General features: G+C 41.4%; 1 protein-coding gene across 1 annotated transcript in view; it reads right to left on the bottom strand.

The window, feature by feature from the left end:
• Wdr81 (WD repeat domain 81) overlaps nt 1-27164 on the bottom strand; it is a 523698-nt gene that overhangs the window by 130410 nt on the left and 366124 nt on the right. The window contains exons 26-28 of the mRNA XM_080282279.1: nt 18454-18566; nt 9159-9366; nt 3532-3717 (exon numbers count right to left, since the gene is read on the bottom strand). Of these exons, the coding sequence (XP_080138405.1) occupies nt 3532-3717; nt 9159-9366; nt 18454-18566 (507 nt within the window). The remainder of the gene's footprint in view (nt 1-3531; nt 3718-9158; nt 9367-18453; nt 18567-27164) is intronic.

Genomic DNA, 27164 nt, shown 5'->3' with positions numbered 1-27164 from the left:
ACGTAACATGGCAGTAACCCTATTTTGTATGGAAAAAATCATGAGGTTTGGTAGAAATTTCCTTCTCCCACGTCAAATAGTCAAAACACACCTTGTATTGTCTTAAATCGGTCTCTGGGCTTCGAGTGCCTACAGACATGCAGTTTGTTGCAAAAGATTGTAGAAAGATTTAAGTTTGTCTTACAAAAATTTTAGCTCTTAAGATTAAGAATAAGTGTGTTAAAACATGAGTTGAAAACACAATTTTTTTCCTATTTCTCTGCACTGAGCACATTCAGTAGGTTGTTGTCATGGCTGCAGCAGCAAAAGTGTTCAGGTATGTACAGCAGCCAAGATTTGGCTGATGTGCATCATGGAGAGCTCTCCTGGTGTTTCTGGTGTTGTTAGCATCGGTTTAACCTCCTCTTGTCTCACCTCCTGTAATGCATCCTCGATAGATGCTGCAGTACTCACATCTTCTATTGTGGTGGCTTCACCAACACTGTTAATTTCAAATGTTGTGGATATTATGAGACAGCTCGCGCTACTTGCAAATCGTGCTAATTGGTCACGCGATAATTGGGACCTAGGTGTATATATACATATATACATTCAGTATGTATATACATATACATATATACGTATATATATCCCTACGTGTCAAGTGGGGTTGGTGGAGGATTAGTGCCCCTCCCTGTAAAACAATTAACTCTAAGCCCTTGGCCACCCTGTCTGGGATACATGGCGTCTGGCAATGAATGAATGAATGAAAATATATATATATATATATATATACTGTATACATATACTGTATGTATATATATATATATATATATATATATATATATATATATATATATATATGTATCTGTATATATATACTGTATACATATACTGTATGTATATATATATATATATATATAGTATATAATAAAAGTCCTCTAAATGTTAAATCAACCCCATATACGATACCCCACATAACGATGGGTTTTTACCTATTCAACTGCATCATTAAACTAGGGTATACCTATACATACATACATATTCGTTTTCAAAGGCTGCAACATGCTTGCATGTGTCGGCCTTGGTCACCTAATGGCGGCTCTCCATGCTGCACGATCCATTACAGCCTCCCTGTTCAGTCCCTTAACCCTGAGGTCACACTTAATGACCTCGTCCCAAGTCTTTCTCGGTCTACCCCTCATAACCCCACCCCCAATATTAACACTTCTCACCTTCCTCACCAAATTATCATCCTCCATCCTCTCCACATGTCCAAACCATCTCAATCTACCTCTCCTTATCACAATACCAATACACTCCAGTCCCATCCTACCTCAACTCTTCCATTGTAAACCCTGCCCCTCCAGGTCTTGGATGCAGGGATGCACTGCACATCCACCTAATCATTGTCATTTCTGTAAGTCTGAGCCGGCGAATATCTTCCTCCTTCACTGCCCAGGTCTCACTACCATACAGCATTACACTCCTAACACATGCTGCATATAAAGACCCCTTAGGACGTAGGAAGAGTCCTCTCAATGTCAGGAGAGGCAAGAGCTCCCTGAACTTCTTCCAACCACTTCTCACCCTAGCCACAGAGCTAGCTCCAGCCCCACCTCCAGCACACAACATGTCTCCCAAATAACATATAAATATATAAATATATATATATATATATATATATATATCTACCAGACAGCCTAAGTCACTTGGTAGAGATACATTGGTTGTATCGTCCCGACTTCGGTCAGGATAGGCCGGTCCTGCAGTGGATACTCAAACGGCTGCTGCTGCTGATGATATATATATATATATATATATTTATATATACAGTAAAAATCAACAAACTGAGTTTCAGAATTCTTTTGGGAAAAAATTTATTTTCAGAAATTCATTTTTTTTATTTTGGGAACTGCACTGTAATATGCACTTCAGGGGTAGGTTATTAATCATCTTGCCCTTAACCCTTTAACCGCGGGCATTGTTTTGCCCTGACTGGCCTCGCCCGCGGGGGTTTCAGCCAAAATGTAAACAAACTTTAAACCTTTATAACTCTGCACAGAATAAATCTAGAGCGAAAAATAAGGTACCATTAGAAAGTACTAACCTTCGGCTTTGCAATGATGTAGGTTTCATGATTTTGTTGACTATCACTGGATGGGCAGTGCCGTTAGAAGTGAACGATCTAAAATCAATATTTTTCGCTCATACACCATTACCTTCGCTCACACACCATTACCAAATGCCAACCTCATTCTGATAATAATACTATAAACATATATGAACAATGCACATACGATAAACACCCACTCTGTGTTCACTGAGGCAGGTAAAAGGCACTGTAATTGCCCGCACTTCACTGCCACATCAGCGGTGTTGTAATCACTATTTTTCGTTCACACACCATTACCAAATGCCAACCTCATTCTGATAATAATACTATAAACATATATGAACACTGCACATACGATAAACACCCACTCTGTGTTCACTGAGGCAGGTAAAAGGCACTGTAATTGCCTGCACTTCACTGCCACATCAGCGGTGTTGTCACTCACACAGCTGGACAGATACTGATGCGTGTTGGTCAGGGGTGGGGTGGGGGGCCCGGGGGGTGGGAGGAGGGAGGTGGGGGTCGGCTGGAGTGAAAGAACTTAATAGCTACTCTCCCTTGAAACAACTGGCGCACGGAAAAAACGCAGGGTATTCAAAATATTCACAAACATTCGAGAATGACACCCGCAGTTTGGTCCAGTTTTTGCAATGTCATTCTGAGATGACACCCGCGGTTAAAGGGTTAAATAGCCAAACTAAATAGTTTAGCCCTGGACAGTACAGGTTTGCATGATGGATAGACTGACAGACAAATGAAAGTTGACTGGATGGTTCTACTCAACATGTGTTGTGCAAGTGACATGATCAGATGAAGAATGTAGTCTGGATGATTTTTGCTTGTTGGGTGGAGCTGAGTATAGTAAATCAGTCTTAAACAATAAGCATTTGTGTGTATGGGCAGTTTCATGAGGTACTCTGATGACAGTTCTCTTATTTTTGTGTTTTCATTTTCCAGCTTCTAAACTCTACTCATCTCATTTATACTGGTAAGAAGCAGTGGTAGGATGGTGATACTAAAATAATGATGGCTTAAGGCTACAGTACTTTGTTAGGGTCATGAGCTCCATAGGATTTCATTAAAAGAACAAAGCATTAGTGTTAGTGTTCAACAAATGCAGTAACATTCAGCATTACCATATCCTGCACAACCAGATTAAACATTTCTTCTAATGCTACGGCGCTGATGATGGACATCTTTGTGTGCTGGTAATGATAAAAAAGCCTGGTTATACCAACATGCCTCAACTCACTTCCTACTCTCCATAATGATGGTGGTCAACTACAGGAGAAGGGCAATTTCTGCCTACAGTCCACTGGGTCCATGTCCAGATGAGCCTGGGGTCACAACAACAATAGTCTACTGATATAAGGTATATCACTACTGTCAAATGGTATATACAATATACATGGGGAGAAAAAAAAAGTAAAACTGACGGTAACAGGGCTGTGTCGAAGAGAGTCAAGCTGCTTGATGCCAGCACAGATGAATGGGTCCCACACATGCACAGTAGAGTCACATGATGCAGCATACCGCATTGCACTGGAGAATGTCACACCAAACACAGACTTCTTGTGGCCTGTGTATGTCCACTGGGCACTTATATGGTCATTTCCATCACCCTGTATAAAATGGCAGGTAATTAGAATGAAACTATTCATTTACTGGTTTGAAGGCTTTAGTGCCTGAAAAGCTATACATCCATGGCAGATGAGCTTGCCCACTATCCACTCACTTGAGTGTCTGGTGCTTTGGTGGGTTACGGTGTTCTAATCAGATTTGGCCCACACAAGTTTGCATCCAAGAGATGTTTGGGGTTTATTGTTCACATTACACCACTCAAGGGCCAGTGACTGGTTACTCTCACCTTAACTATCTGGACTAAGTACTGTAACTCTGGACTCCTATGCTCCTGACTGGGTAAAACAGGATTAGATGATAGGGAGCTAGATTTCCGAATCATCCTAGGCAAAAATGAACATTACATTCAATGTTGGCTACAAAACATTGGCCAAACACTTCAAAACACCATTAATATGACCCTCCTCATTCATGGCAGTATCTCTGTAAACAAAACTTCAGCATACAACCAACACATCAAGTATGTCCAATGCCACTGCTTCATCCCCAATCTGTCTCAGAGAAGAAAGCAAGAACATGAAAGAGAGAAGGTACACAAACAGATGCAAGGACAATAAAATGGCTCTGAATCCTTAGGCCCAGTAAATGTGGTTTATTACCTCTGCCAACGAAGTTGTGGGAGGTTAGGTAGTCACCTATGTTTTCCTGTTTGTCCATACAATGCCTCCAAATGTTCTCAATGAATTTCAATGGAATTTCGTGGAAGGGTGGGCCATGGGCCAAGAAAGAATTGATTAAATTTGGGGCAGATCCAGATCCAGATCCAGATCCGGATCCTGCAATGGCACTGACAGAGGTATGCTTTCCAGTTCATTACTCATCAATTTACCAGCCTCTTGGGCATTAGTACCTGGAAACAAAAATCCCAACTGATAGAGGATTATAATAAAAGGATCATGAGTTCTCAAAAGATACAGAGGTATGTGTAAACACCAGGTACCTCTGCAATACAGCAAGTAGTCTCTGAGTGGAAAGGGGCCAGTAAAACTAAGATGAATGAAACAATGATTTGTATTATCCCAACATAACTATCTCTATGAAACTCAAGTATCAAACGGTGCACTCTGCAAGATTAGTAAAACAGTATGCTTAACCAAATAACAGGTCATACAGGTCATGGCCATCAGCCTTAAACTGACAAAATACAGTCAGAAATTTAGAGTACACATTACATTTGGACAACAGGAATTCATAACAAACCTTGAAAGGGTGTACACATCATGCTGCAACACAGTGGGTTTTTCTTCAATGGGCAGTAAACAAAACTTAAAAGATATTACTGGCTAATACCAAAAGCCTCTAGTTAATTAACCCTTCTACTGAAAACTGGATAATACAGTGTAAGGAAGGCTACCACTGAACATCTTGGGTCTTGGCACTTAAAAAATGATCTGCTAACTCTTTAAATGAACTTCATAACTTTAAGAACTAAGCAGTGGAACGGGACTGCCTGCAGTTCAACTACATCAAGATGGCAGTATCTGGTGGTGGTTGGCACCTGTTAATAAAGTTTCCAACTACCTGGACTGGGCATTAAGGGTGATGGATAGAACTGGAAAGAAAAACTGGAATACAGCATGGTTTTGAAGAGGACTCTTGATTCATTCTAGCTCACAAAGACTGGAAGGCTAGTATAGTCAGGTCAATCATTCCTCATGCAAAAATAAAGTTCCTGAACCTTGCCATCACTTTCAGTTCTAAAACTGTTGCCAATTTAACAGCAACAGTGCCTACGAACCAAGTAAAGAAGCTACATGTTGATATTTAACAAAAAGAGAGGACTAAAGACCTTTGCCTGTGACCACCTGGGAGTAAGACTTTGCATGCTAGGCCTAATATTGAAGAATCCCTTCCTCAGAAGAAATCTTCTCTGGGATGGTCGTGCCATTCCTAAACTCAACTGGTCTTTGAGGGTGGCACAGTGTGGAAGAACTTGGGTTGGTTAGAAGCCTTTGGAGAAGAGAGAAAAAAATCTGCCATGTGACAGTTGGATGCTACTTTCCTTGTGACAGTTGGATGATATCAAGCCAATAAAAAAATGTCACAAGCCTTCCAACATATCTCATACTGTGTTCTGGTACAAGAGCATACATCCTGGCAGATGACTACTGTCACTTGGTCTACGTGAAAAGATAAGCAGACTTTTTGTAAAAACTCCTGGGGGTGTATGGCAAGCGACATCTCTAAGGTCTACAAACAAGTGTACTACAGAAGCCTGGAAGTAACCTTGCCTATGTGAACACAGAAAAGTTGTGTAACTAGCTCATGATTCAACCATAAAATTTTCATGAGGAAGATGGTCAAGATTACTTTTTTTTGTATAGAGTTTTCACTCTTATGGAATAGACGTATTTTCAGCCAGCCAAAAACCTGGGGTGATGCCATGAGGGCATCTTAGTGGCATCCATCAATCCATCATCCAATCCTACATTCCCCCATGAGGAGTGTAGGAGCCCGGGGCTAGGCAGTTGGTCCCGATATTTAAGATAAGAGTGACCAGCCTCACTCATCCCTGAGTGGCATTACATGAGCAACCAACCCCAACCACCCCTTGGATGTACACCTTTACCGACTCAATTCGATTGGAGCGCAATAATTACCCAGTAAACCACCAGGCGCCAAAATTTAGTTATATGGTTACCACCCAGCGTAGTACTGTAAATGGTTTCCTGGTGCACAGGAAACCATTTGGCTTGTCACTCAGTGTAGAGTCACCCACAAGCTGAAGGAAGTGGAAAGAATGAAGGAAAGAAAGACAGAAGAGGGAGTGTAAAGTCACCCGTAGGCAGAAGGACAAGGAAAGAATGAAGGAAAGTAAGACAGAAGAGAATGGATGGAAAGAAGGATGGAGAGGAAAAGGCAACCACCCGAGAGCAGCACTACATCGAGTGAGTGGATGGTGAGCAACAACTAAAAAATGACCAGGTTGCTGCATGAGAAGTTTCACTTCCAGGCTGCTCCCTTATCAATGCCAGAGGTAGTGACAGAGGTAATGGATGTGGACATCAATGCTGTAGGTCAAGGTACCAAGGTTGAAATGGTCAAAGCAATGCTATAAGCATTACTCTGCCACACAGGTGACATAGCTGCTCTACCACTTGCTGACACTGAACATAAATGAACAACTTCCAGGAACACCCGGAGTACCACATGGTCCCACAGAATGAAAAGCAAGTATAAAGGTAAAGGCCAAGGTCAAAACAGGAATGCCTAACCCAGCCCAACTGTCTCTGGGAAGGGACGTAGAGAGGAAACTAGGTGCAGAAGAAACTAGAAACAAAATGGAAGGAATGAACTGGGGAAAAGTATCCCATCATAACATGGCTGTAAACCTCTAATTTATGTCAAGGTGGCCAAACAACATCCACACAAACCAGGAAGTTAAGCTGAACCTACAAGGTGTTGAACATCATCTGCAGGATGCACAATAAGAAAGCAGCCAATACAAAATAAGACAGGAGGGGCCAAGCAAGTGGGTAAGTCACTCTCAAAGACATGAGGATCAAGACAACTGATGGGCGGGCTGTGCATGGGAGTCATGTTTATGAGGATGGTATGATGATTAAAGAGGGTAACACAAAGGTATTTTAATGCCTGACTGATGCAACTAACCAACATCTCTATTTTCCACTCAACTGGGAAAAAAAAAAATGGTACAGATATATAGCTTTCCAGGCTGTTAATCCAGACAGACCCTAAAATGTGGAATTTACTGTACCTGAAGTTATTTTTACAACAGTTGTGACATCTGCAGTTTATAGTTATTGCCATGATAAAATATGTGAGGTTTAGTGATAAGAGCAAATAAATCTTTGCAGAAAGTACACAAGCTTGGTGCTTCACTTACTTCTGGATTGGTCAAACCATGACACAACAGAAAGCTCACTGCCATTATTCACCTTTAGAAGGCAGAGCAATAATGTTTTTGCTTGTGTGTGTGTGTGTGTGTATCAGTTCCCATTATATTTCATGAATAGCTTCAGCTATCAACATGAAACCTTCACGGTATCAAGATATGGCCAAAATCTTGGATGAGTTCAAAAATGGGCACTCGGGGGTCAAGGTCAAGGTCACCAAAATGGCTGCCAAAGGTCAACTAGTTTATATTGCCCACCTGTAGCAACATTATATCAAGAGTTTGAGCTATCAACATGAAACATGCACGGTATCAAGATATGGTCAAAATCTTGGACGAGTTTGAAAAATAGGCACTCGGGGCCAAGGTCGAGGTCACGAAAATGGCTGCCAATGGTCAACTATTTTTATCACCTGCCTTTAGCACCACTGTATCTCTTGAATGGCTTGAGCTATCAACATGAAACCTTCAGGGTATGAAGACATGGCCTTAATCTTGGTCTTCGCCAACAGCAAATTCTGGCGGGCAATTACCATTTGGTTCCCAAATGCTTTTCTTTCATTCTAAATTCACTGCTCATACCTGATATATCATTTACTGGTGCTGTAATACAAATCTAAAACTGTATACCCATAACTGATATAACATTCACTTCCTGCAGGGCTGATTTTTTGTAAGGTGGCATACCTCCTCTGAGTTATTGTTTTATAACCAATGTAAATTGTATCTCATATCAAGCATGCAGCTTCACCTGTGCAGACCTTAACTGTGCCTCATATGAGATCTACAGATCAGGAAGGGCTAATACAGTTCTGCAATTTTATACTCATGAATTATATAGCTAGCATTAAATATACAGTAACTATAAAATCTATACTCACACATGGCATTGCACTTAACACAATTCTAAAATTCTATACCAATAACTGATACAACATTCAATGCAAATCTAAAATTCTATACTCATAACTGATTTTATTTTAAATGCTACAGTAATATGACCATACAGTAATCCCTCTATTATCCGGACAGCCATTACCCGGACAGTTCATTACCCGGACGCTGTGATCTGCCTGTTCAAAACCATTACTTGTACATTTGCCCATATTATCTGGACTAAATGCATGCGTCTGGGTGGAAATAATGGTCGCTCGAACATTCCGCCCGGCCGGGGAGGAACAGCCCAGTGTCGCCGCCCTGTCTGGCTGGGTAGCTTACCTAGTGGTGATTGCTTGTCTGTGGTTGATGGGTCTGCTTGACCATGGCATTTGCTTGGCTGTGGTTTATAGGTCTGCTTGACCAGACAGAATAATGTTAAACAATAGGAACAAGTGTTGTATGATGTAATACAGTGGCCTTTTACACTGGCTTTCAAAGTTATGTTAGAAGGAGGGCCAGGGAAGAAGTCCATTATCTCGAAGGAGCCATTACCTGGACATGCCTTTAATTTTATTATATCGGATAATTGTGGGATTACTATACTCATTATTTATAACTTCCAAATAATACATTTAACTAAGTCTGCTGAGAAAGACAATGAGGGATTCTGTGGTTTCTGGAACCCACCTGGTTCCGGAGAGACCAGAGCTTGACAGTCTTGTCTTTGCTGCAAGAGATGAAGGAGTTCTCATTGTCAAGGACATGAATGGACTTGACACTGTTGGTGTGACCAGAGAATGTCTGAAGTTTTATCTGCTTGAAGTTGAAGCGGATGTCCTGCTCACTCCTGCCAATCTCATGTTCCCAGTAGGCTAACCAGTTGCCTCGTAGGTGTCTGGGTTGGAAGGTGGGGGTGGGGAAGTAACAAGGAATGCTCTTAATATATTCCCTTTCACTACCAAATACTACATAAGCATTCATATGAAGACATGTCCCCTGTCACTATGCAAATATTTAAGCCACAATATCTACTCATAATGACCAGTGGTAATGGACTAAAGCAGCCTGGCACCTCTAAATCTTCGCAGCCAAAGGAGAAGTGGCAACACAGGAAAGGGGAGAAACACGCCAAGTATACACTTGCTGACAAGACAAAAATCCATATTCTACACTACAGTATGACAACACAATGCAGAACTACAGTTACTTAACCACAATTATAGTTCATAAAGTTTACAGGGGGTGTGGGCAAAAAATTATGATTTTATGTAGTTAGGTTTGGAGGCCCCAGACCCAAACTAATTTTCCCCATAAGAAGTTCAATTTAAATTTTGATGATTTGCAATTTCGTGGTGATTTTTGGGTACCCATGTCCATCGAAATTTGTAATTCCACTGTATATAGATAGTAAGGCTCCTGTTTGGCGAGCCACAGCTCGCAAATGTGAGTATTTTTTCCCTTCGATGAAAGAATTCTACATCCAAGTCGCCTTTTGGCGAGGAGAAAATACATCCACTTCAAAACCCAGTAAACTACTAAGTAAGTAAATCTCACTTAAATGAGCAAAAAAGCATGTTGTGATCGACTATTCCTTGTCGCCATTGTCAATGCTTGAAACCTCATTATATGATTCTAATCATCACACTGTGTAAATAAATATAATTACTGCTCGTACAATATTTCGCTTTGGAGTCAGTTTGGCTACTAAAAATTTATTTGGCTCATAAATCTGAAACCTTAGGAGCCGAATGGCTCGCAACCATCAGCAGTTAGCAAGAGCCCTGGATAGATAGATAATAGATAGATAGGTAGATAGGTGGAAGGTAAACACAGACACAGACACAGACACACACACACACACACACACACACACACAGGACGCCAACAGAGACGGAGCTCTCCTGGATTGTGGGGAAATAATCACTGAATCAGCGACAAAAAGGAGACCAGCCTATTTGTCATTATGTGAATGAGTGTGTGAGTGGTGGTCCCGTCGGACAGTAGTTAAAATAAACTGCGGTTTCGGTCATAAAAAGAACAGAATATAGTGGTAACAGAAAGCCTCCATACGGTCGCACCATGGCGGAAAGGGACGGTGCTTTGTTTACAACTAGCGAAAGAGAGTTTGAGGGCTTCTCTGAAAATGAGGAGGGAAATGGAAGTATTAAGCTGAACCAAACAAGAGTAGCAGGAGTAGAGAAAACAGCGGAGAGGAATGTCCAGGAGTTAAAAAAGTATGGGCAGTAATTAGAGAGTTACAGGAACGAACCATGGAGCAGGAAAACAAGATCTAAATTCTATGGAATAAACTGGAAAAAGTTTGTACACGCAATGATGAACAAGAAAGAGTAGTCACAGAATTAAACGTGAGTAATGAATCTACCTCTAATGAAATAAAACATCATAAGAAGGAGAATAAAAGGTTGGAAGAAGGAAGGGACAGGATGAAAAGCAAACTAGATGAGTATGAATCAAAATCAAGAATGCAAGATGAGCATTTTATAGAAATCAAGGAGCAACATAAAGTGTGGAAGAAAATTCAGGAAGAAGGAAATGTAAATTTGAAAGAGATTATAGAACAGCAAAGCAAGGAAAAGGTGGAAAGGGAAGTGGTTAGGTTACTGAGAGGTAGAGAATCTTTAGTCAGAGATGTAGCAGATAAGAAAAAAATGTGTAACAATTTCAGGAGTAAAAGAAAAACGTATGATACTAAGATCAGAAAAAGAAAGATAAGAACTGAGTAAGGTTAAGGAAATAATATCAGTAGTTGTAGGGGACAACAACAGAGCTCAAGAAGAGGTTGAAGAAGTGTTTAGGTTAGGAAAGTACGAGGAAGGAGGGGCGAGGCCACTGCAGGTAAAGTTTAAGTCCCAGGCAACAGTAAATGAAATTATCAATAGAACATGGAAATTATCAGACAAGGAAGGATTCAAAAATGTTTGGATAAGGAGAGATGCAAATTAGGAAGAAAAAGCTAAAATAAAGGAGTTAGTAAAGGAAGCAAAGGTATAAAACGAACAGAGAATGGAGGAAGAGATGACAGTGTTTTATTAGACAGTATTGGATCAGAAATTGAGGAAGTGGTACCGACAAAGAGAAGGAAAGAAGAGGGTATAAAAAAACATCAAAAATAATTTGAAGGTGGCATATACTAATGTTGATGGTTTAATATCGGCTAGGATAGAAATCAACAATTTCTTGAGGGTACACGAACCTGATGTTATGTGCTTTGTTGAGACCAAGCTATGAGAAGATATTGATGTTCATATAGGAGGTGGTAAATACAAACTGTGGAGAACAGACAGAAAAGAAAAAATGGGAGGAGGAGTGATGACTGCAGTGAAGAACAACATGTGTAGATACCGCGGAAATGGGAGAAGGCAGGGTTGATGTGATAAATATGAAATTAGAAACTGGAGATAATGGCAAGAGAGATATGGTGGTAGTGTATGTTACCCCTAAGACAAGAGCATGGAATGATGATGAATACCAGGAAATGTTGTCAGACATAGCTAGTTATTTAAAGAAAATGATTGAGAAAAGCAACAATATAATTTTAATGGGTGACTTCAACTGTAAAGAGGTGAACTGGGAGGAATGGGACTCAGGAGGCAGCGAAGATTCGTTGGGCACTATATTATTAAATATAACAGTGAACAATGTGATGACACAATGGGTCAAAGAAGAGACACGGTTCCGAGGTGAGGACACACCAGCAAGATCAGACTTACTGTTTACCAAAGAACCCGATGTAACAAGAGTCTTTGAAATATCTGTGTCCTACAGGAAAAAGTGATCATGTAGTCACTGAGTTCCAGATGATAATAGGGAATGTGGAGCCAAGAGACGAGCTTTATAGGCAGGGAAAATACAACTTGGGGAAAGCAAACTTTACAGGATTGAGAAAATTTTTTGAAAATGCGGACTGGAGAACATTCAGAGAAACAAGAGAGATACGTAGGAAGTGGGATATTTTCTAGACCTCTATAATTCGGGAGTGGAAAAATTTGTGCCAAGAGTAAGGGGGAAAGAAAACAGGAAAAAGGAGTAGTTTAATAGAAGGTGTATGATAGCAAAAGAAAGAGACACGTAGTGGAACAACTGGAGAAAGAGAGATAATAACAGAACAGAGGAGGAATATAAAAGAACTAGAAATGAATACACAAGAATACGCAGAGAGGAAGAAAGGAATTTTTAAAAAGGTATAACAGACAAATGTAAGGATCAACCCAAACTGTTTTAAAGATTTGTCAATGGCAAATTGAAACAAAAGGAAGGAATCACCAAACTGAAAGTAGAAGGAGAGGTCTATAAAGATGCAGCAATGCAAGCAGAAATAATGAACAAATGTTTCCAATTAGTTTTCACAAATGAAAAGGAGTTCGTGGAAGGGGTGGGAGTGACTGGAAATGTAGTGATAAAAGATATAAAAGTGGAAGTACAGGAAGTGTATAAATTACTGGAAACTCAAGATGTAAGGTAAGCCCCAGGACCAGATGGAATCTCTAATTGGGTACTGAAGGAATGCAGAAAACAACTGGGGGATAATATTCACAGTTTAACTGTGTGTTCTCTGGAAGAGGGGAAAGTGCCTTAAGAATGGAAGAGGACAAATGTGGTACCAATTTATAGGGGAGGAAACAGGGAAGAACCCCTGAATTAAAAACCAGTGTCCCTAAGCAGCATGGTCGCAAAATTGTGCGAAAGAATTCTGAAAGACAGATGGATAAAATATCTGGAAGAGATTAATATTTTGGTTGATAGTCATTTTCGATTTAGAAGTGGAAGGTCATGTGTTTGCAACCTGAGTTTTTACTCAAGAGTGATTGATGTGCTATAGGAGAGAGATGGTTGGGTGGACTGTGTGTATTTAGATTTGGAGAAGGCCTTCGACAAGGTACCCCATAAGAGACTAATGTGGAAACTAGAGCATACAGGAGGACTGAAGGGGAACCTCCTGGAATGGATGAGAGACTTTTTGAGAGACAGACAAATGAGGACAGTAATAAACGACAGGATGTCTGGATGGATGAAAGTAACAAGTGGAGTCCCACAGGGCTCGGTGTTGGCGCCAGTAATGTTCCTGATTTATGTAAATGATATGGTAGATGGAGTGAACAGTTATGCAAGTTTGTTTGCTGATGATCCAAAGATCTTGAGGAAGGTAAATAGGTAAATACACACACACACACACACACACACACACACACACACACACACAAACACACACAACAAATGAGGACAATAATAAAGGAAAAGATGTCTGGATGGAGGGAAGTAACAAGTGGAGTCCCTCAAGGCTCAGTGTTGGTGCCAGTAATGTTCCTGATTTACGTAAATGATATGGTAGATGGAGTGAACAGTTATGCAAGTCTGTTTGCTGATGATGTAAAGATCTTGAGGAAGATAGAGGTTGAGGAGGATTGTAAAATACTGCAGGAGGATTGGATAGGATACACAATTGGAGCCGGACGTGGGAAATGTAATTTAATGTAAAGAAATGGAAAATATTGGAAATGGGTAAAAGTACCAGGAGACCATCACTGAATTACTTTTTGGGTAATGAATTAATCACAAAAAGGAGAGAAGAGAAAGATTTGGGAGTGCTGGTCAAAGATAGTTTGTCACCAGAAAAGCACATTAACAAGATAGTTGGAGAGACTTATAAACTCTTGACTAACATAAGAGTAGCATTTCATTATATGGATGAGGAAATGATGAAAAAATTGATAGTGGCCATGATCCGCCCCAGGTTAGAATATGCAGCGGTAGTGTGGTCCCCACACAAAAAGAAAGATATAAACAAGATTGAGAGAATACAAAGAACAGCAACCAAGATGGTCCCCAGTCTGACAGACCTGTCATACAGAGAGAGGCTGGAAAAACTGGATTTGCCTTCGTTAGAGGAAAGGAGAAAGAGGGGAGACATGATTGCGGTGTTCAGGACCATGGTGGGAGTAGATAAAATTGACAAAGAAGATAATGGGATAAGAGAGCAACAAGAGGACATGGAATGAAATTGAAAAAGTCAAGCTGCTTGAAGGATATCAAGAAATATAGCTTTCCTTACAGAAGTAAAGACTTATGGAATAGCCTGGACAAAGAGATCGTCCAGGCTAAAAACTTAAACGAGTTTAAAGTTAAATTCGACTTATTGAGAAATAGCGACGGAAACCCACAGGCATAGTACATTCCGTGTATATCACAATTAGGGTAAATACTTAAATATTTGGAACGACTTAGACAAAGAGGTGGTGCATGAGAAAAACATTCATGTGTGTAAAGGCAGACTTGATAAATGTGGATATGGAGACAGGACAACACGAGCATTGTTCAATTCCTGTATACTACAAATAGGTAAATACACACACACAAGAAATGAATACACAAGAATACGTAGAGAAGAAGAAAGGAATTTTGAAAAAGGTATAATAGACAAATGCAAGGATGAACCCAAACTGTTTTATAGATTTGTTAATGGCAAACTGAAACAAAAGGAAGGAATCACCAAACTGAAAGTAGAAGGAGAGGTCTTTAAGGATGAGGCAATGCAAGCAGAAATAATGAACAAACGTTTCCAGTCAGTTTTCACTAAAGAAAAGGAGCTTGTGGAAGGGGAGGGAGTGATTAGAAATGTTCCGGTGATAAAAGATATAAAAGTGGAGGTACAGGAAGTGTATAAATTACTGGAAAGTCAAGATGTAAGGAAAGCCCCAGGACCTGATGGAATTTCTAATTGGGTACTGAAGGAATGCAGAGAACAACTAGCGGATAAAATTCACAGTTTAATCGTATGCTCACTGGAAGAGGGGAAAGTGCCACAAGAATGGAAGAGGGCAAATGTGGTACCAATTTACAAGGAAGGAAACAGGGAAGAACCCCTGAATTATAGACCAGTGTCTCTAACCAGCATGGTCGCAAAATTGTGTGAGAGAATTCTGAAAGACAGATGGATAAAATATCTGGAAGAGATGAATATTTTGGCTGAATGTCAGTTTGGATTCGGAAGTGTTAGGTCATGTGTTTCTAACTTGTTGAGCTTTTACTCAAGAGCGATTGACGTGGTACAGGAGAGAGATGGTTGGGTGGATTGTGTGTACTTAGACTTAGAGAAGGCCTTTGACAAGGTACCTCATAAGAGACTAATGTGGAAACTAGAATATATAGGAGGACTGAAGGGGAAACTTCTGGAATGGATGAGAGACTTTTTGAGAGAGACAAATGAGGACAGTAATAAAGGATAGGATGTCTGGATGGAGGGAAGTAACAAGTGGAGTCCCTCAAGGCTCGGTGTTGGCGCCAGTAATGTTCCTGATTTACGTAAATGATATGGTAGATGGAGTGAACAGTTATGCAAGTCTGTTTGCTGATGATGTAAAGATCTTGAGGAAGGTAGAGGTTGAGGAGGATTGTAAAATACTGCAGGAGGATTTGGATAGGATACACGATTGGAGCCGGACGTGGGAAATGAAATTTAATGTAAAGAAATGTAAAATACTGGAAATGGGTAAAAGTAACAGGAGGCCATCACTGAATTATTTGTTGGGTAATGAATTAATCACAAAAATGAGAGAAGAGAAAGATTTGGGAGTGCTGGTCAAAGATAGTTTGTCACCAAAAAAGCACATTAACAAGATAGTTGGAGAGACTTATAAACTTTTGACTAACATAAGAGTAGCATTTCATTATATGGATGAGGAGATGATGAAAAAATTGATAGTGGCCATGATCTGCCCCAGGTTAGAATATGCAGCTGTAGTGTGGTCCCCATACAAAAAGAAAGATATGAACAAGATTGAGAGAATACAAAGAACAGCAACCAAGATGGTCCCCAGTCTGGCAGACCTGTCATACAGAGAGAGGCTGGAAAAGCTGGATTTGCCTTCGTTAGAGGAAAGGAGAAAGAGGGGAGACATGATTGCAGTGTTCAGGACCATGGTGGGAGTAGATAAAATTGACAAAGAAGATCTGTTTGTATGGGATAAGAGAGCAACAAGAGGACACGGAATGAAATTGAAAAAGTCAAGCTGCTTGAAGGATATCAAGAAATATAGCTTTCCTTACAGAAGTATAGACTTATGGAATAGCCTGGACAAAGAGATCGTCCAGTCTAAAAACTTAAACGAGTTTAAAGCTAAATTTGATTTATTTGGATGGGTGACTGCCTGGGAACACCAGATGCTGTTGGCATCCCTACGTGTCAAGTGGGGTTGGTGGAGGATTAGTGCCCCTCCCTGTAAAACAATTAACTCTAAAGCCGTTGGCCACCCCGTTTGGGATACATGGCGTCTGGCAATGAATGAATGAATGAATGAGAAATAGTGACGGAAACCCACGAGCATAGTACATTCCGTGTATATCACAATTAGGTATATTAGGTAAATACTTAAATATTTGGAACGACTTAGATAAAGAGGTGGTGCATGAGAAAAACATTCAAGTGTGTAAAGGTAGACTTGATAAATGTGGATATGGAGACAGAACAACACGAGCATTGCTCAATTCCTGTATACTACAAATAGGTAAATACACACACACACACACACACACACACACATAATCAGACAGAAAAAGTTTGATTCAGAAGTGGAAGGTTGTGTGTTTCCAACTTTTTGAGCTTCTACTCAAGGGCAATAGACATGCTACAGGAGAGGGACAGTTGGGTGGACTGTGTGTATTTACCCTGAAGAAGGTACCCCATAAGGGACTAATTTGGAAATTGGAACATATAGGAGGACTGAAGGGGTATCTCTTAGAGTGGATGAGAGACTTCTTGAGAGACAGACAAATGATGACAGTAATAAAGGACAGGATGTCTGGATGGAGGGAAGTAACAAGTGGAGTCCCACAGGACTCAGAGTTAGCGCCAGTAATGTTCCTGATTTACGTAATCGATATGGTAGATGGAATGAACAGTTATGTAAGTCTGTTCACTGACGATGCAAAGATCATGAGGAGAGTAGAAGTTGAAGACTACTGTATAATGCTGCAGTATGACCTGGATAGGATTCATGACTGGGGCCGGATGTGGGAAATGCAATTCAACGCAATATGGAAATGGGTAAAAGTACCAAGAGACCATCACTGAATTATCTGACAAGTAATGAACCAATTACAAAAGCAAGAGAAGTGAAGGACTTGGGAGTGATGGTCCAAGATAATATGTCACTTGAAAACACATTAACAAGACAGTCAGAAAGACGTATAATCTCTTGACTAAAATAAGAGTAGCATTTCATTACATGGATGGGATGACGAAAAAAGTGATAGTTGCCATGATCTGCCCCAGATTGGAATATGCGGCAGCAGTGTGATCCCCCCCCCACACAAAAAATAAGGTATAACCAAGATTGAGAGAATACAAAGACCAGCAACCAAGATGGTCCCTAGCCTGGCAGATCTGTCATACAAAGAGAGGCTGGAATAGCTGGATCTGCCTTCCTTAGAAGAAAGAAAGAAAGAAGAAGGGGTGACACGACTGCAGCGTTTAGGGCCATGATGGGAGTAGATAAAACTGACACAAAAGATCTGTTTCTATAGGACAGGAGAGCAAGAACAGTACACGGAATGAAACTGAAAAAGCCAAGTTGCTTGAAGAAAATAAAAAATTATAGTTTTCCATATAGATGCATAGACCTGTGGAATAGCCTGGACAGAGATCCTCCAATCTAAAAACTTAAAAGAGCTCAAAACAAAATCTGACTTATTGAGAAACAAAGACAAGACCCCATGAGCATAGCTCATTTCCGGTATATCACAACTAGGTAAATACACACACACACACACACACACACACACACACACACAAAACTTTCAGTAACAGTGGATCAGCACCTGATTTCTTTCAATCTTCAAACCTTTGATTTCAATCATCTGTCTCTGATACATTCCCAGGCACTACTAATTTACACCTAATGTAAGCCCCTATTATAGCAGGGTCCTGTCATACTCTGTCATCCTATATCCTCAGTTTTAATACTACCTCTGAGTGTTTTCCATTTTGCTGCTGGTATGCTTTGAAATGTCAATAGATGATGCGAAGCCAATGGAAGAAGGCAGGTCAGTTTGTGGGCTTGATAGACTGTCTGCACCATCCTGCTGATAAAGGAAAGTCTTATTATATATATTTTATCAGATGTTTGAAAATAATATACAGTATCATGACAATGAACAAATATTAACACACATATTTTATCATTTGTCTGAAAGTAACATATTCTGACAGCAAACAAATGCTGCACAATGTTGCAGCAAACAATAAAAAGCCTTTGCAAAGTCAAAAAACTCTTTTTTCATGAGTGCATAAATTTTGAAGCACAGTTGAAGAAATGGCTTAAAACTTCTTTTGACATTATAAAAGCATTAGAAATAGTGACACGAAGAATCGCCTCAGACTCAAACAGCTGAGGCGAGGGTGCACTGCTCCTTATCTCCAGTTATAATGCTTCATAAAGAATGATGGCCTTCCTCTAAAGCCACAATGTCTCTTCTGTTCACTGAATAAGCATCTGAGTGAGTGCCTGACTGAGCAACTCCATATGCATGTGGCTGTGCATGCAATAGTCCTGTATACGGACACTAGTTTCTATCTATCTATCTATTGCCAGATGCCATAATCCTGTACGGGGTGGCCATTTGACTCTGAGTTATTTGTTTTACAGGGAGGGGCACTAACCCTCCACCAACCCACTTGACACGTAGGGAGCACGTATGGTTTGGTTATATGGTTACCACCCAGCGTTGTAAATGGTTTCTTGGCTTACAGGAAACCATTTGGCTTGTCACTCAATGTAAAGCCACCTGTAATGGAAAGAAAAGCAATAAGTAGTGACAGGAAAGATGTGAGAAATAGGAAGAGAGGAGGGCAGGCACAGACAAAGAATAATAAAGAATAATTAGGTCACACACACAATGAATTGTGTGTGTGACCTAATTTGATGCAATGTGTGCAGAAAGACGGATATATAGGTGTAACCCCCTCAGGCATGGTCCAGTGAAAAGAGCGCTTCCAAAGTTACTTGCTGCAAAAGAAAATGGGCTTGGGGCATTGCAAAATCCTATTTTTTCACTCGACATTTGATTCAACTGAATAAAGCATCTACTCATGGAAGGGTAACATTAAAAGCCACTCCCACTAAATATCTGTACATGTAGTCAACTAATTACAAATGTTTTATGGAAACACTGACATGAAATGTCTTAGAAAATGCATTAGAGATCCTTAAATAGCCTAAGGGTGTAAGGATGTACCAAATAAATGAAAAAGCCAACCACACACATGTACACACACACACACACACACACACACACACATGTGTGTGTGTGTGTGTGTAGAGAGAGAGTTGGCTAGTAGACAGCTTATGATACAGGGCAGAGATACACAGACCTGAGGGATTAGTCCCTTTTTTCTGCAGTGTTTCACAAGTCACAGCTAGCATCATCCGGCAAAAAGGAAGAACAACCTAGAATACAAATAACATTATATACTATGTCAACCGAATTTATAACTTTTAACCAACAGGCATAGTATATACAGTATTTACAAGTCCCACTGGAACGTAGCACTTTGTAGCTAGGGTTCTTGTCAAGTCTACTCATGGCCTCGGGTGACTAGATTCGCTCAGCAGGATAAGAACTTCAATGTGAGAAACATCGACTGCAGGGCACAACATCCGTTTAACTTCCGCCTACAAACACTAGTACCGATTACAGTACATACTCCCCTAGGCAGTGTGTTGCACCCCCGGCTGTGTTCGTCAATTGGTATCCATTCTTGCTGAGTGTGTTAGTAATGTGGATCACCATAAATGGACAGCTTATTTTTTACCTTTTTCCTGTGCTCTTTTCTCTGTGTTTACCCTGGCAGACATCCCATCTCCTTTTGGAAGTTAGCAGCATAAATATGAGCATAACTTGTTGTACTAGCTGTTTACTCCTAATTTTGTGATCCTTTTCAGCATGGGCTCATATCCTTGTGGCCTTCTTTTCTGTTCTCTCCTTTGCCTTCCAACAATTTTTCCTTGCTTCCATCTTCTTCTCCTGGTTCTCTACCTTCTCTCTTTTGGGTTAGTGGTGTGTGTTCAAGAGTTTGGGGTTGTGATGTATTCTTTTTGCTGCATACCCTTTGGCAGTGCATGTGCACAGGCACTGCTTAGCATGGGTCACTCACGATGATTTATCATTTTCCCCATCCCACCCTCCCCTCCTTTCTGCGATGATGGTTCAGTGTTGGACCCTTTCATTCTATTTTGTCATCCCTTCTCTGAATTAGATTTCCTTGCAGGACCCATTTCCTCATTTTCTTTGTCAGCATTGTTTCTCTCAATGTAACACTGATTCAGCAAAACCTAGCATTGGCTGGGCCATGACGGTAGTGCTACAGCTTCATTTTCTTGGTGATTTGGGCTGCACATTTTCTCTCAGCCTTGTTTCTCTCAATGCAGCACAACTTTGGCTGCTCTGGTTAGCACTGGCCAGGTCATGACGGTGCAGCTATGGCTTTGTTTACACGGTGAATTGGGCTGCTACTATCTGGCAAGCTCTTGACGTCGTCAGATTCCACTTGCTGCTTCGCCCCTGCCGATGTGGCTCCCTTCTGACAGTTTGTATAGTTGACTTTGTGCCAAACTGACCGGCACTGCAGGAGAGTTTGACTTTATTACTGCTGATCAAATCAAGTTCTTAAAGTCAATTTTCCTTTTTAAACTTTATTTTAGTCTGAATACCTTGACCCCCAGGGTAAAGTGCCAGACCTTTCTCTTAATCATTTCCAATCTGGTCCACTTTGAGTCATGATGTAGTTTGAAGATTTAATTATTAATACTGTACTTTGCCAGAAATGATATAAATAAAATAATGATGATAATAATTCTTATTAACTAATCCTTATCCCCACTTCTGGGTATTTATTACAAGAAGATGGCATCACCACAAGGACCCACCAAAATCTGCCGCCAACACTCAAGGTGCAAGGCACAATAATTCCCCTGTGACCAACCATACTGCCTCCTTCATTCTGCTTGCTACTCACACAACCTGTTTGATTCAGAAAACTGTGACTGTTGCATGAAACTGCTCCCTGAGAAGCTAGAGGCGATAACTGTTAATGCTGAGAGTAGCTTCACAGAATTCCTATTGTTCACAGGTAAGTGCCTGTTTACTAGTTTGCCGCATAGTGCGGTGACAGGTATGGTGATCTTGGCAGTGAACTGTTTCCACTCCAGGTGGTTCCCTCCTAATTATTAAGGTCTTCTTTCTTTCTGGATGTCTGTGCAATGCTCATGTCAATTACTTTGGCCTAGCGTGGAAGAATCCCACCAATTCAACTACAAGTGGCTCACATCAGGACATCCCTTGGGCCAACGTAGGACCTCTTGGCGGTCAGTCCCTGCCCAGACCATTCACACCACCTGATAAGCCTTCTCATACTTCAACTGTAGCAGCTACTTGTACATCACTAGTTGACAGTATAATTAAGAAACCTCATGCCAGTTACCCAAAGGTTACCATCAGGTGTTGACCCTCATAATAAGTTAATTAGTGCTCTGTATTCCTTCCTTTCTGGATTTACTATTGTCACCAACAGCTTTGTCAGATGCAACAAGTAATGAGGTGGCTCATCAAGTACCAGAGCATCCCCCATGATCATCCACCCCTCTCTCTGGACATGAGTGTTTGGATGAGATGCAACATAGGCCTACCAACCCAGACAATATGGCAATCACTGCATCACGAGAAGATTTTCACCAGCTGCCGACTGATACAACTGGGGATTCAGACAGGGACTTTTTTTTTTTTGGTTTTACACAAGAAGAAATAAATGAATCTCAACTTGGATACAATTCCCAGTCATCTGAATGATAGGATTCACAAAAGATTGCTGATGCACACATACCAGGCCCTCTTTTCCTTCAAGGATGGCAAGCTCCTCCACTAAACTGGCAAGTGGTTAATACTGCATCAGGTATGTTGGTTCAAGGACTGAAAAACAGCATCTGGATTGTATTCCAAATATTTCTGTTAAAACTCTGACAATGGGCAGGCTTATCTACAAATGCAAACTGGCGACAAAAAGGGATATTCCAAAGAATGACTGGCCATCATCTGACAGGAAAACCATGACTGACGCTGCTGATAAACTAGTGCACCTAGAATTTCTCCAATGCACTTTTTTCTTAGTTATGGATACCATCACTGATTTTCTTACATCCCAGAACACCGGATCACAGGTCTCAACTCCCACCAAAGTAAACTGGGATGAATGGCATCAGAACTTAAAACACTTTATGGGATGAGCTTACAGTGTTTCACTGACTTCCCTTCCCAGTCACTGAAAGCTCCACCATCTACAACAATCTTTTGGACTCAGTTGAAGGAATCAGAATTGGGCTCACTCCTCTCCAAAGTCCTGAAGATCTGGACTGCTCCAAAGCTGGAATCTCTCCCAGCTCACCCACTTCTGCATCCTTCAGTAACAGACTGTTTGATGCAGATTTTACAACAAGAGTATAAACTAGGACTGTCATGGTTCTTTCTATTTTGATACTAACTACTGCCTGGCTTCAACTGCAACAAACTCTTCTGAAGGCCTTAGCCCCACAGCCCTAATGGGTTTCTCAAGACTTTGAATGTAGCTTCTACCAGAGCCTATCCACAAGTAGTTGTCAACACCCAGGTTATGGCCCAGAGTCCCACCACAAGTAGTTGTCAACACCAAGGTTATGGCCCAGAGGCCCTCCACAAGTAGTTGTCAACACCCAGTTTATGGCCCAGAGCCCCTCCACAAGTAGTTGTCAACACCCAGGTTATGGCCCGCGGCCCCTCCACAAGTAGTTGTCAACACCCAGGTTATGGCCCAGACCCCCTCCACAAATAGTTGTCAACACCCACGTTATGGCCCACAGCCCCTCTACAAGTAGTTGTCAACACCCAGGTTATAACCAAGTTACCTCAGCCAAAACACTATCAACTGGCCTTCCCACAGCAACCCAACAAGAACACCTTTCCCATGACTTTTTTCTTTTGTAAAAAGATGTAGACCTCACAGGCAAAACAGCCAAAATCTAAGCAACCTCAGAATCATTTCCAATGAGCAGAAAATCCTCAAACTTAATGCCACTGACCAACGTCACCATCCACTTCAAAGAGTTTTCACCCAGTCTCTAAACTCAGTAACTTCAAAAAGGAACTCTGACAGCTCAGCCCCAGCTCATTACATCCACACCAATTTTAAAGCAAGATTGGAGGGATCTTGGGGTTGAGCAGTGGCCAAACATGGATTAACATGGAAATGGAAGTCCTGTCCTCCCATCTGTTGTCCATCAGCCCAAGGTAAGATTATACCAACCCTCAAACACTTTCTGGACAACTTTTGGATGGGCATAGTGGAAAAGGTGCCTTTTCTTGTATACCTTTCGTGGCTGTTTCCATTACCAAACTGAGATTCAGATCTTCCAAGAATCATCTTTGACCTCAGTGCCCTGAACACCTTCATCAAGCCAAGACTGTTCAATACAGTGACAAAAAGGAAGTACGATGGCACTAGTATCAGGGGTGCTGGATGACCTCACTAGACCTTCAGGATGCCTACTGGCATATTCCCATTGACAAATGCCTCTCCAAGTTTCTGGTTTTCTGTGTCTGGAGGCTGACATCACATGCACAATCTTTCATTTGGTATCAACATCACTTTAAGAATGCTAAGAATGTTCATGAAACTGGTCAAGTACTGTATGTCCTTTTAAGAGAGAGCAGCCAAGGCAGTCAATATGTTAGCCTATCTTGATGACTGGGTGGTGGTAGCTCCCTTGGAACTATAATGCACCCAGTCAAAGGAGAAGGTGACAACAATTGCCTCAGAGTTGGTCTTCAATATAAACTGGACCAAGTCACACTTCAGACCATCTAATCATCTTCATTGGTTAGGAATACTCTGCGACACACAATGGACAATGTTCAGCCGCTCTCCAGACAACATTTGAAGGTATCAGTCAGATCTCATTAGAATCTGGCAATCCCTGTCCATTTCCAGACATCACTTAAAAATTGCTCCTCAGCGTTGGCTCCTGTATTGGCAAAATTTTTCCACTTATGGATCTGTACCTGAAGTTTTCCAGCCTCTTGGAAAGAAGCAAATATCCATCCTGTTCCTAAAAAGGGGGCAACTTCTGATCCATCAAACTATGGACCAATTGCAATAACTTCCATTCTTGGCAAAGTTTTTGAGACGCTAAATAATAAACACATAATCAAGCATCTAGAAATCAATAAATTAATCAATGATTGACAGTATGGACTTAGACAAGAACATTCAACTGTAGACATTCTTTGCCTTCTTACCCATCAGATTAACAAAATAATAGACCAACACGGTGAAACACACACAATAGTACTTGATATACCAGAAGCATTTGACAGAGTATGGCACCGGGCCTTATTGTCTAAGATGTCACGCTATGGCCTTGCATCACTGGTTCCTCTAATTTCTCTTACCTTCATCCATCCATCCATCTTCCAATCCTACGTTGCCCCATGAGGAGCGTAGGAGCCCGGGGCTAGGCAGTTGGTCCTGACATTTAACCCCTAAAACGTGGCCGTGGACAGCCGACCCCCCCCCCCCGTGTGGCGGGGTTGTATCGCGGTCTGAGTACCTGTAGAAAAATATTTGCCAAAAATCAGAGATTAACTCCAGAACATTATAATTTTTATGGCAGATAGTACTTACATTCAGTTTTCTCCTGAGACAGGTGTTGAGCTTTCGTGGACTACCCAAGGACTTGTGGAGACTTGCAAAGTTGGGTAACAAAATCTTCACTTTCACACCTCCAGCAACCCGGTTTCCCCTCTACCACAGCCTCAATCTGTCACAGTACACTTTATACTACAACGTACAGGTAGTTTGGAATCTGTATTTGTACCATAAGCACTGAAAATAAGGCTACAATCAACGGAGCGTATGACCGACATGCAGCGTGGCGGTGGTCTTCCTGTCACTGAACAAACATTTCCCTTTTCACAGCTAAAAACACGTATACTACATTATTTTCCTTCATAGTACTTCCCAAAGGCTCGCATGGCACTATACGGCCATAAAAATCACTGTCACTGCCATTATTGTGAAGCAGGAATGAGACAGACCACCGCGGCGCGATTTTATTCTGCCTTACGCCAGTCACTTTATTCTCGCTCCTGTCGGCCGCTCGCACTTCATTTCTATCGCTCACTTTCACTCTTGCTGTCAGTTTAGTGCCTTATTCATCAGTGTCCCTGTCATTACTTATAAAAATAATATTTTCTACACACCAAACTGTCACTGTCATAACACAGAATAGAAAAATATGCTTTCAACTTCCTACACTGGAGCGACTGTCACTCTCAATACTTATATTATTACTATGTACAATAATTTACACTGAAATCACTGTCACTGTCAGTGCTTTTACAACTACATACACTAATTTACACTCAACAGACTGTCACTGTCAGTACGTACAAGAAAACTAAACACTGGTATCACTGTCACTCTCAGTATTATTTACAATATTTTTACCCTTATTTTCAATATCTACTCAGGCTGTGGTAGTCAAAGAAACACGGGTAAGCGCACAGGGGAATTTGGCACTCTTTGCACTGCAAGGAGGTGCGCCTAAATGTTCTTTCTTGCCGGGTAGTGTGGCTGCACACATGGCACCTCCTCAGTGCTTTTCCCCTCTTGGCAGTGCTAGGCAGTGGCTCCAGGCGGTGTCACTGAAGGTAGTCCTGGGATTGTAGGCGGTCTGGAGGTGTCTGTGAGTGGCACCTGGGACCTGATGGCAGTACCCGCCCAAAACGCTGAAGCAGCTGATAGACACAAGTCTTAGAAAAACGCCTGAGAGAGTAGTTAGCTGGCTTCCTGCTCTTGATCTTATACAGGATGAAGGCGTTCAGCATGCACATATCAAGCAAGTGCAAGAACACCTTCCTGTACCAGCGACAGTTCCTCCTCAGGCAGTCAATCTCTCCGATCATCATATCGGACTTGTCCACCAGCCGCATATTGACGTTGTAGTCAATTACAGCATCAGGCTTCATCACAGGATCGCCAGTCCTTCTGTCGACCTTCCCTGTGGCTTGCATTTCCCCCTTGTGCACTGTGGTGAGCAGATTGACGATCCTCTTGTCGTGCCACCTTATCGCCAGCATCTTGTCGGATTTCTTCAGGTGCACGTCTCCCCGCTTTGATCTTTCAGCCTCAGGGAAGGCAGGGTAGTGTGCCCTATTGCTCCTGACAGTGCCACAGGATCCGACGCCGTGCTCTGAAAGGTACTTGGTGAGTTTGGGAGCTGTATAATAATTGTCCGTATACAGGACATGATTCCCGCCAAAGTACTTTTCCAGAAGCACTTTCACCACAGAGCCAGAGAATCCAAGCGGGTCAGTCTTGTCCAAGTCCACATTGCTGGCAGTGTAGATAACGAAGTCTAGGATGAACCCCGTCTTGCAGTCGCACAGCACGAAAAACTTTATTCCAAAGCGGTGGCGTTTGCTTGGAATATACTGCACGAACTGAAGACGGCCCCTGAACAAAACCAAGGACTTGTCAATCACTACTTTCTTGAAGGGCCGAAGGAACGTCATAAACTTGTCCTTGATCGTGTTCAGGATTCCCCTCACTTTCCATAGGGGGTCAGTCCGTGAAGGCTCATCGTTGTTGGC

This window comes from Coenobita brevimanus, chromosome 93 (genome assembly GCF_032717465.1).
Source record: "Coenobita brevimanus isolate Jiangsu-jjx chromosome 93, ASM3271746v2, whole genome shotgun sequence".
NCBI classification, from domain to species: Eukaryota; Metazoa; Arthropoda; class Malacostraca; order Decapoda; family Coenobitidae; genus Coenobita; species Coenobita brevimanus.
The sequence above is the reverse complement of the archived record's forward strand: the minus strand, read 5'-3'. Positions and strand labels throughout refer to the sequence as shown.